General features: G+C 35.1%; 1 protein-coding gene across 3 annotated transcripts in view; it reads left to right on the forward strand.

Annotated features, from left to right (window-relative positions):
• The window catches only part of LOC136856749 (serine-rich adhesin for platelets), a 369,374-nt gene that overhangs the window by 282,968 nt on the left and 73,918 nt on the right, over positions 1-12,488 (forward strand). For 2 of the 3 annotated variants that reach the window (XM_067134840.2, XM_067134838.2), the window contains one exon: positions 3,804-3,979. In XM_067134840.2, coding sequence (XP_066990941.2) covers positions 3,804-3,979 — 176 coding nt within the window. The remainder of the gene's footprint in view (positions 1-3,803; positions 3,980-12,488) is intronic. The other variant, XM_067134839.2, reaches the window with a different exon arrangement.

Here is a 12,488-nt window from a genome sequence, read left to right on the forward strand (position 1 = left end):
TGGTGGAGGGGAAAAGACCTGCAGGAAGACCCAAAACCCAATGGATGGACATGATCAATGTTGATCTAGTTACCAGAGGATGGACAATGGATGATGTTCTCCATGACGAGTTGAATATGGACAGGAAGAAGTAGAAGAGACTCATTAACAGTACCCGGTAAACTGGAACTGTACAATGATCATGATGATGATAGGATGAATCGGGGGGGGGAGATATTTTAAAATTGTGTGGCCATATTTTTAAAACTATGCAAGGCTTCTTAACCCTACAAGTGCCAAGAGTCTATTTTTTCAACTCTTCTGTTCGCTTTATAGTGCCAGGGCGGAAAAAAATAGACTCTGACTACATGTGTGTTTTCAGACATATAACAATATCTTTCCGCAATTCTTGGAAGCAGACGGTGACGAGGAAGTTTCGTGGTTGTGTTTAGTTAAGTTCGTACTCTAATAGGTTATGTATTTCTGTTGTATTTACTTGTTGAAGATGCATGGGCCACGTGGTCATTGTAAACAGATATGGCTGACCAAATAGAAAACATTGCAAGAGATCTTGAAGTGAAATTAATAGCAGTGATTCTGAAAAAGAAGAAGAAGAAAAAGAAGAAAAGAAGAAGAAGAAGAAAGAAAAAAAACAGCATACATGACTCTAGGGATGCCCAAGGAAGTGGATTTAGGAATGTCCAAACATTTGAACACCCTGATGATGAAAATGATATACCACTGCAGGTATGCCTCAGTCGTATTATTAATTGTAATCTAGTTGATCCCATCAGTGATACAGTCATTCAGATGTCTCATGGCAGAAAGTTAGCGGACCAGAACCTGTAGAAAATGGTATCGATTTTATGCCAAGAAAAACTGACTTCCAAGCTAACATCCCCATAAATTCAAATGCCATGCCTTATTTTAATCTCTCTTTTTTTTTTTCTGAAGAATTGTGGGGATGATATGTAGTGAAACAAATCATTTTGCTGCTGAATTGTTAGAACAGCATTCGGATTATCTGGAGACACATCCTCACAGCAGACTGAAAGTATTGAAATCTGTAGATAAGAAAAAACTAAAGAAGTGGTTAGGCATTATATTGAATATAGGTTTAAATCCCAAAAAAGGATGAAAAGAAACACTGGGGCACTAGATTTTCCCAGTATATGCCATTATTTTTAAATGCAATGTCCAGGAATGACTTCCAATTGATTAACAGAGTGGTACATTTGAATTCAAATGCCACAGCAGTTCCAAGGGATGAATCTGGGTATTATTCTTGGCACAAGGTGAGACCAATGCTAGATTCCTAAATTCTTTGTGGAAGAAATTGTATATTTCTGCACCGGAAGTCTCATTAGATGAATCCTTGATTGGAATGAAAAATAGTTGCTTTCATACAGTACATGCCAAACAAGAAACATGCTCGATTTGGCATCAAAAAGTTTGAACTGTGTGAAAGCAAAACTGGATGTGTTGCATACTGAGCTGTACAATGGCAAGTACTTTTATGCCTCAAGTGACCCAGACGGCATGGCACAGAAAATCGTTACTGAAATTGTTGGTAAATGCAACCTATATAATAAGGGGTACCATTTGTTTACTGACAATTTCTATACAAAGTGTCAGTTGGCAGATGTTCTCCATCAGAAAGGGGTCATGCTCACGGGAACAGTCCGAGCAAATTCTAAGGGCATTCCTAAAGAGCTCATGAAAACAAAACTGCAAGCTGGTGATGTCCTCTATTATAGAAAGGGGGAGGTGCTAGCTTGTGAATTCAAAGAAAGCCTGTATATAGCCTTTCTACTGCATGTCAATGCTGAAACTGTGTTGGTGAAGGTAAAAAATGGTAAGGAAGTATCCAAACCATTGCATACTGCCAAACACTACAATAAACACATGGGTGGAGTAGACCTGAAGGACCAGAAGGTGCATAATGTTGCTGAAAAACATGCTACAAGGAGATACTGGAGAAAAATCCTTCAAAATTTGCTTGACATGATAAATTTGTACATTGCCTACTGGGACAACACTGACATCTGTCTCCAAATGAATTGTCACTACTATTTTGTTGAAATAGTGGAGATACTGGCAAAGAAACCAACCCCAGTTAGGCCTAATATTCCTCTGAAGTCATAACCTGGACCATCTGGAGACAGTTGCCATTACTTTGCAAAACTGCCTGCACATCAAGAGCAAAAGTGTGCGGTATGTAGTCCAACAAAAAAGAGGTGCAGATCATCCTGCTGGTGTTCAGGGTGCAATGTGGGAATCCATGAGAAGTGTTGAGGACAATTAGAGCACTATCATAGACCAAAAGGACTTAAAAGGAAGTTGCCGTGTGACTAAAGGCTAGGGACCTAAAAATTGTTGACACTCCATGTAGTGTTCAATTCAAATGTTCTTCAGTGTTCAGGACACAGGTACAAACTTAGAAGCTTGAAACATTTGTTAGTTCATGATATTTTCAACAAATTGTATATTCCAAAAGTATTTACTTACTAAGCAATTTGTTTCACAAAAACACCTCAAACTTTGAATGTAAAAATAAAAAATTAATTTAAAAAGAATACTTCTGTCAAAAAATTTTGAAATATATATCTTGTATTGATGTTGCAAATAATGCACAAACCTTCCTCTTTAAAATGCTGTTTCATTCACAAAAATGTGCCCATTAAAAGTGACTAAAATTAATTATTATTCCAACAAGTAATTTTCTACATTATTTGCCTGGCACTACAGACTATACTACATGGCACTTGTAGGGTTATTACTATTTTCTTCTAAATTCCCCCTATTTGCCCTACTTAATTAACATCTGGACGACATTTGCACTTTTTGCATAAGCGCTTAAGGAATCCCACAGCAGGTAATCTCTGACTTAAAAGTCTGGAATGTGGGTTAGGATATTCTTATCTGTAGTAAATTCTCTGAATTTATACTCAAAACAATCTTTTAGATTATCATTTATCACTAAAAATAACATCTTATAAGAACTCTCTAGTTATAAAAATTAATAATAATAATATTAATAATAAAAAAATTATTGGTAAACAGGCATTCCATTTTAAATGCTAATTATGAACCCTTGCATAGCTTTTAAAAAGAATTGTAATATGAGAAATGTTGTTAATAATAATAATAATAATAATAATAATAATAATAATAATAATAATAGCAAAATCATAACACTAAGAGCACACTAGGGCAAAGTACCTGAAGTGTAAGTGCAGCGTGTCATTGACCTGACTGGGGGAGTGTGATTTAATGGAGGGTCAGTGGACTGGTAGCTGGTTGGATTTGAGCCAGTAAAAGAGCAACGGTTTTTCAAACACCTCAGATTGTATGCCGGAGTGGAGACAAAGCATGACTTCATTAAGATCCAAACTTCAAATTCCTAGGTGTTCGGACAGAAAGAAACATAAATGTTTCCAAATATTGAGTGTGACTTGATAAAATTTGATGATTATCTTTTAAGAATGAAACATGTCATTCTTTGTTTAAGTGTGTATTTTTATTCCTTGTTTATAGTGTGTTCTTTTACAGATATGTTACAATGTAGTATTTTATATTAAACTTGTGTGTTTGACAGACTGAAAATCTTTTAAGTTATATTTAACTGAGTCTACACTGGAAAGTATGGCTTCCTTCTTAACAAACTCCTTTTTTTTTTTTTTTTTTTGCATTGGGAAAAAATATCAATTTTTTATTTGTGCAGTTTTGTAGTAGTTTTTTTGTTTTCTAGCTTAAACCCTGGAGACTTGCTAATTGTGTTCCCCCAAGTTAAGAAACTAAATTTAATCTGTTTTCTTTTGTAGGACAATCAGCAACAGAGTTCACCACCATTTCAGAAGCAAGAGCTATCTCCAGGGCATAACATTTTCTCAGATGATGAGCTTTTGCTTTTGAAGCATGTAAATGATGTAATGAAGGATCCTAAGTTGCGTGCTGATATGGTATGCACTTACCTCAAAGAAGGAAGCGAACGGTATGGGTGAGTTTGTATAAATCTTTGAGATGTATGAAAGTTTTCTTCACTTTTATATGATCTTCGCTAGCATATATATGTATGTTATTCAAAGTCCTGAACAACCATTCTGACTGGGGAATTGAACCAGACCATCTTGCACATGGTTATGTTGATGCAGGATTGCAGGATTCATGTATGAGCATTGTTTGGAGATCAGTACAGAAATGTAATATTCAAAAGATTTGTATATTGACTATTGAGGCTTTCAGTTTTGACATAGTTAATTTATAACTTTTAGGTTCGCCAGTCTATCAAAACTAATTTATAAATTTATAAACTACCTAAACAAGGAAATACATGATAATTAAGTGGATTTTTTGTTGTTATAGTTCAGTTATGTTTCCTTTCTCAGGTAGTTTATAAATGTATTTATTCATAAATTTGTTTTTTGACAGACTGAAGGACCTACCAGTCAGTGGTGTGCAGTAAATGGATTCCTTACCCCAGCTTTAAAAAAAAAAAAAAAAAAAAAAAAAAAAAATTGCAGCCCCATTACTATTTTATAAACTCATTCAACAACTGAATGGAAACACAACAAGCAAACAGATCAGGTAATGAATAAGACAATTTAGGTATTAAAGAAGTTACGAAATTATAACTTACTTGAATAAGAATACAAATATTTTCAACCACATACTCGCACATATTTCCAAATTGGTATTTGCGTCAGTGGCAGCACCATCATAACTTAAGCAACAGCAGATTTTAAAGAATGTACTTTCAGTTTCACCCACTGACGCTTCGTAAAAGTATCTTCAAGGTTTTCACAGAAATATACTGGGACTAACTTTTTGTTTTTTAATTTAAAAAGCCTAATGTAAACTGAATGAGGAAAATTTAGCAGATAATTTACAGTCGCCGAAGTTTTACAGTTTTAGTCGCTTACTGAATGTAGGTACAGCAATGACAAACGAGAGAAAATGTTCATCTCGACTTATACTGTACTCATACTAATTAATCACAAGCTCCAAGTGATCACCAGCTGTCTAGAATGTAAACTGAAGATACCCTCTTTAAGCTTGCACTGCACAGGGTAATGGTCCTTCATCTATAATGATAATCGTAAAATGAATGTCCTGTGACAGGCTAACAGCATCTACAGCTTCTGGGCTCCCCAATATGTTTACATTTCATTAACTGTTCTGGAACTGAACTAATAAAACAAAACTGATTGGGAGCCAGTGTACTTGATGATACACAATATAAAATAAGCATGAGAATTAAATTTACCTCCAGGGTGGGGTCACACGCTGACGATATCCCGACTTGCTTTCTCACCCTGATGACTTCTTGTACTGAAAAGTGAAGGCATTAGGAGATCCTAGGAAGATTATATCCTAGTCTGAAATGACACACTGTCCATTCAAATATATATATGTATATATACTTACAAAATTTTAACACTGATGTATATGAAATCAGTTAGTGGTAAAAGACGTTAGTCTTGTGAGAAGGAGATATCAAATGTTATATGTGGTAGGCATAAATTACATACCAAGTGATTCCAATAAGTTCTCGACGTTCTGGTTGACGAATAGCATGTGTGAGTGTTATAAATGACTCTTTACTTTGGAAGCCTGTCGGAGCCTTCTATTGAACGGATGCACAAAGACTAAAGGACCTTTCTTTATTCTTTGAATAGTGAGAGACTATATGCATACTTCAATGTGTCACAGCGCCAGATTTAATTATTATGCCGTTGCTCTTCTGTTGTGGCGATTTATCGTAACGCATGGTGTGAATGGACGGTTAAAGACTTTCAATGTGATTATTATGTCATTGCTTATATATTTGCGATTTCTTTTATGGGTGATGATGACATTTTAAATGTTGAAACCGGTCCCATGTTAAATAAAAGTTATTACTAACATCAACACGTAATTAGTATTGAATAGGTTGAACCGAATAGATATCTCAGTGAAATTATTGTACCGTAAGATGCCGGATTTAGCGGCCTAAATGGCTGGTCCTGTGATATCTCGTCTATTCAAGGGTCAGATTGAGTTAGAAATGTTGAATAGGGTAAAATTTGTGTAAGATTATCTCGCATTGCATTACTTTTCGGATAATTATATGACAGCTACATAAATAGCATTTGGCTCACATATGGCTACTGGGTGGGCCAATTTTTGTGTAGAGTTTGATGATTCTATCTTTCCTATAAGTGATTAAAAGTATGAATTATGTATGTTGAAAGTAAAAAATTTACTTAACATCGAGAAATAGAGAAAAATCAAACTTAAAAGGGATACAGTTATGACAAAAAGTCATAAGACCAAGGTTGTAGATCACTCCAAATTGAACGGAAGTGCCATCTGTTATGTGATAGGACTTCACATTTATCCTACGAAATACCTCGAAACGAAGGTCTGCACAATCATTAAAATTGCCTCCATATTTCAATATTCTTCGGGGATAAAAAGTGAAAAATTTAAAGATCTTGGCAGTTTTCCGTCCATTACAGGCTAAAACGTATAATTTTGCCAAATTTCAATTTTCTTGTTCGTCTGGCAGATTATGCTGCAACCTGGATTTTGGGCGAGGAGGGTAAAAATTAGGACTTTCAGGGAACTAAACCAAAAAAATATGCAGATGGTCATAATTACCCCTTAAACGGTTAGCTGTATGAAAATTTCACGAAAATAGTCAGTGTACAGGCACACAGTCATTACGACTTTATTTATATAGATAAGGAATTTGCTCCATATACAACATGTTTTGGGCTATGTCTGCTGGACTTAACCTGCAAAACCGACCGTTCATGATATTTCCCTTATTAATCCTACTGTCAAAAAAATTAACATGAAAAGAAGTTTTAGAAATGGATTTCCATCAAGTTTGGTTGATTTCCTGTCAGGTTGGTCTTGTACTGTATATATTGTAGAAGACTAAAATCACCATTTTGATTCCCTATAAACCGCCAGTCCATTGCGGGAACATGAAATGTTATTGACCTTTAAAACCTAACTTTGGACAGGTGGATGCTAAATACAAAATTTGGTTCAAATATCTTCAGTACTTTTCAAGTTGTAAGAAATACACTTTACACGCACCCGCTCTTGAGTTAAGTCCGGTGGGACTTGTACCGAAAAACGGTCCGCTAATGATATCTCCCTTATTAATCCTCGTATCGAAATAATGCACATGAGATAAAAGGTTTAGAAATTAATTTCCATTAAGGCAGGTAGATTTCCATTAAGTTTGGTTGTGTATATTTTGTAGGAGTGCAAAATCATGGTTTTGTATAAACCCCCAGTCAGTTCAGGGATTTAGAAACAATATTTGCTCTAAAACCTACCCAAGGACAGGTGGATTCTAAATATGAAGTTTGGTGGAAATATATCCAGTAGTTTTGAAGTGACAGACAGACAGACAGACAGACAGACAGACAGACAGACAGACAGACAGACAGACAGACAGACAGACAGACAGACAGACAGACAGACACCAAAGCTAAAAATATGCAGATGGTCATTATTACACCTGAAATGAATAACTGTACGGAAATTTTGCCAAAATAGTCAATGTACAGACACACTCTAGAAGTGCAGATCTTTATTTCGAGAGTTACTGCATTGAAACTGTAAGACATATGTACAAACGGACTTCACCATCAGACGCCTCTTTCAGTGTTCTGCATGGTTGGTCCTATGACATCTTCTCGGAACTTCTATATTTATGGGTTAGATTGAGTTAGTCATTGAATGGGGTGACATTTTGTACAGTTTTCACATACCACTTTATATTTTCGATACTCATGTGACAGCTAGAATCATAAAATTTGGCCATCACATGGCCACTGGTTATGTCAATGTGTGTGCCGAATGTCGTGTTTCTATCTTTCCGCTGCATGATATATGCGTGTAAAAGTACAAAATTAACTTGAAATCGAGAAATACAGTTCTATTTTACTTATAAGGGATAGAAATACAACAAAAATTCATAGGACCAAAGTTGTAGATCTCTCCAAAATGAAAGGCGATTGTGCTTTCCGATTTGTGAAAGGAAAGCACTATTGTCTATCTGTATGCGTGTTCGCAAAGTTGTTGTAGTTCTCTACTCCAATAAATATTTTATATTTAAAATCAACCTTGTCAATACTTACAGATTTATTTATTTGTTAACACCTGATACACCGTACATGTTTTGAGGACCTTATTGTCCTCTTCCTCAGCATTTTTTTTCACACTACCAAAAATCTGTTGGACCTGTTTACTTATTATTAAACACCAAACACCTAAGTTCTGAACATCTCTTAATTGAAATCTAATGTGTGTCATAAATAAAATAAAATGTATCATAAATGTCATAAAATAACACTAAAACTACACTATTCTATTTGCAATCTTCTTGAAATGTCATCCTTGTCTGTTATCTAAAATATAATAGATTTATTAAAATTAGTCTCTTAAAATTCTACTAAAATCTTCCAATTCAGAGATGTTTTAGTTATTAAAAATAAATGTAATAGAAGGTTGTAAAAGTAAGCAGTGCCATATGGTTTGAGGAAGATTAAAGTAAATATATGTAAATTGTATATTATCATCATCCTAAATGTCCCACTCCAGTCGCCCAGGTGTGGTTAACAAGCCTCCTCCACTCCTTTCTGTCCTTCCACTTTTCCTGCTCCATTACTTCCGCCACATCCAATCCAGCTTCTTTAATGTCCTTCCAAATCTGATCCATCTATCTTCTTCTCGGTCTTCCTACTGGCCTCTTTCCCTTAACTTGCCTTTCCAATTCCCTTCTTCCTACTCGTTCCTTTCCCATTCTTTTTACATGTCCGAACCATCTCAGTCTTGCTTTCTGTATCTTCTGTACTAATAGTTCTGTATTTAGTTCTCTGGTTTTAATATTTTGTATTCTATCTCTTCTTGTCTTTTTAACCGATGTTCTTAAAAATTTCATTTCTGCTGCTTGGGTCTTACTGTCTTGTCTCTTATTTACACTGCAGAGAGGTTTGGAATTGAATCCAGGCTTTTGGCATGCAATCTAGTGATCAGAAATTGTATACCATCACCTATCTTACCCTGCTGGCCAACATTCTGAAGGTGACAAATTTTGACCAGTGAGATTCGAACAGGCGTTTCTAGTCTTTACGTTACAATTGGTATGAAATACTGTTTATATAAATTTCCTTCTCTTGGGTACTTTGTCATCCCATAAAAGCTCTCCGACTTGCTGATAAAATGACAACCTTTACTTAGTCTGTTATTAATTTTATGGTTGATATCATTACTTCCATTAATAATGCTACCCAGATATGTAAACTGTTCTACATTCTCTAACTGTTCTCTGTCTATGTTCACTTGGCTTCTCTTTTTCTCTTCCACAGTGCATGATCAGTTTTTTTTTTTTTTACTAATTACCATTCCAAACTCCTTCAGATTTTCATTCCAGAGTCCAGTCTCCTATGTACTTCCTTTTCTTCCCTTCCCCAAATCATCACATTATCTGCAAATACCAAAGCATTCACTTAACCACTAATGATATTCTGTTTTACATGTTTTATGATTTCATCTATCAATATAATAAACAATAATGGTGACATTGCACTTCCTTGCTTGACACCTTTTTTTTGTATAAAATGTTTCAGTCACCACTCCCCACTTGTACACTGCTTTTACTCTCGTGATACAACATTTTTATCTTGTTAATTGTATATATGATCAGTGAAAAACGTAAACAGTCTATGGGATGGGTTTAAGACAATTTTTGAGAAGTGTGAAAACAGGCATTTATCTTTAGAGGTGGTAGAAAATGGTGAAGATCCACTATAACAGAGAAATGGGGAGATTAAGAGCAATATGCAGGTTGGAAACAGAACAGGAAGAACATTCCAGAAATCATTAATGAACTGGGAGGATATATATGTGAAAATTTACATAAAGCAGAAGTTTTTAGTCGGCAGTATGTAAAGATAGCTGGATATAAGGATAATGTCCAGGTAGAGGAAGTGACAAATACTAGCAAAGTACAGGTACTGAAATTTACCTGTGATAACAAAAATATTTACAAAGATATGAAACATTTGAAAACTAGAAAAGGAGCTGAATTGATAATATTTCTGGGGATATACTAAAGGCAATAGATTGGATATAGTACCATATCTGAAATACGTACTTGGTTACTGTTGGCATGAAGGGGCTAAATCAAATGAATGGAGAGTTGCTATAGAAACCCCTGTGTGTAACAGGAAGGGTGATAAACAGAAAGCGGAGAGTTACAGGACAGGTAGCTTGACATGTGTTCCATTTAATCTGTGGAAAAGCATTCTTTCTGATTACAATTGACACGTTTATGAAATTAGTGACTGGTTTGGTAGAAGGTGGTTCAAGTTTAGGAAAGGTTATTCCAGTGAGGCTCATCGTAGAATTCCAGCAAAATGTAGCAGACACTGTAGATTCAGAAGGTCAAATAGACTTTATTACTGTTGTCCTGTCCAAGGCTTTTGATAGGGTAGATCATGGAAGACTACTGATAAACTAGGGGGACTAGACAAAAGAATAAATTAGTGGGTGGCTACATTTCTAGAGAACAGATCTTGGAAAATTAGAGTAGGTGAAGAATTATCTGATCCTGTAATGATAAAGAGCAAGGTTTTGCAAAGCAGTATCATTGGATCTTGATGTTTTCTGATATAAGTAAACAACTAGAATCTGAGATAAGGCTTTTTGCAGATTATGTACTGTATAGAATAATAAGTTTCACCAAGAGGAAAAGTCCTCTCTGTTTTAATGTATAGCGTTGATGGACTGGAAGTTCCTTGTGGGTACCACCGAAATATAAATATAAAAGAATGTTCTTCATTGGGATAATCACATTAATGGATTTTTGTAAATAAAGGTTGAGCTCTCTTCACCTTCGCTGTGATCTTGATGCTGCAATGTACAGAAATTTTACAGAAATACCTTCAGCTTTCATTCTTCTCAAAGGAACCCTGTTTATTTCTGATTATGTGATAACAGTGTGTTTTTTGTTCATGCATTTCAAGCTAAACCCACTGTATTTTAATATGTAAGTCTCGAAAAAGTTACCTTTTAAATACATGCACAAGCAACAGCTACATATCTAAAATGTATCTCGCATCACCACACACAAAGTAAAAGGGTAAAAAAATGGTGGCTTCTTTTGAAGTCTCTGAAAATGTCAGTTTTTTAGATCTAATCTAAAATTGTATTTGAGGTTATGATGTCAAAGAAAAAATCTACCTGGAAAGGAAATCAAGGAATTTTTTGAGTAAATTACATCCAACCTTGAGTCAGAATATTTAGGTGATCTTGGTCCTGATCCTGATTCAGATGTTGATTTGGAAATATTTGCTGAAGAATGTGGTACTGAGGCTGCTCACTGAAAATTCCAAAAGGACTAGTTATTCTAGACCGAGCTCAATAGCTGCAGTCGCTTAAGTGTGGCCAGTAACCAGTATTCGGAAGATAGTAAGTTCAAACCCCACTGTCGGCAGCACTGAAGATGGTTTTCCGTAGTTTCCCATTTTCACACCAGGCAAATGCTGGGGCTGTACCTTAATTAAGGCCACAGCCGCTTCCTTCCCACTCCTAGCCCTTTCCTATACCAACGTCTCCATAAGACCTATCTGTGTCGGTGCAATGTAAAACAATTTAGGCATACAATTTCAAGGATAATTTAATAAAACCACCTATTCAATACTTTCCACGTTTAATGTGGTTTGAATCTACATGAATTTATGTAGACTTATCAGGTCAAGTACATGTTTCACCCATTGTTTGGGCATCTTTAGCCTGTAGACAACCTTTAGGTCAAGGTTTGGGACCTTTTTAACCATATATAGTATAATATACGAACCTTAATAATCTCTTAAGACTAACATGTCAGGGTAATAATTTAAAAAATGTGAACAAAACATAACTGTGGGTAACATAAATTAATGGTGTTTTAACACAAATAACAACTTGTCGGTCCTATTCTATCTAACTTAAAAATATGTCCAAAACTAAAATGGATCTTCTTCCTCTATCATAAGTCTTGGGTAAAAAGGATATTACATACTGGGGTTCATTTGACCCACCTATATCATTTCATGTTCTTGACGTACCATAACTAATGTTAGAATGTGTTGTCAACCACAAGTGGAGATTTAGAACTGATTGTTAATTGTAGGCTGGTCAAGATTGTTGTGAATGGAAATATAAATTTAAATTAACAGTGGTTTTTACACAGTTAAAACTTGTCGGTCCTATTCTATTTAACTTAAAAATATGTTCAAAACTAAAATGGAACTTATTTCTCTATCATAAGTCTTGAGCAAAGATGATATTGATACTGGGGCTTATTTGACCCACATATTTCATTTTCATGTTCTTGATGTAACTAATGTTGAAATGTGTTGTCAAACACTAGTGGAGATTTAAAACCGATTGTTATATATAAACTGGTCAAGAACGTTGTTGTGAATGAAACTGTAAGCGTCTTGACTTCGGGTCTTATGTAA

This window comes from Anabrus simplex, chromosome 1 (assembly GCF_040414725.1).
Source record: "Anabrus simplex isolate iqAnaSimp1 chromosome 1, ASM4041472v1, whole genome shotgun sequence".
Classification (NCBI taxonomy): domain Eukaryota; kingdom Metazoa; phylum Arthropoda; class Insecta; order Orthoptera; family Tettigoniidae; genus Anabrus; species Anabrus simplex.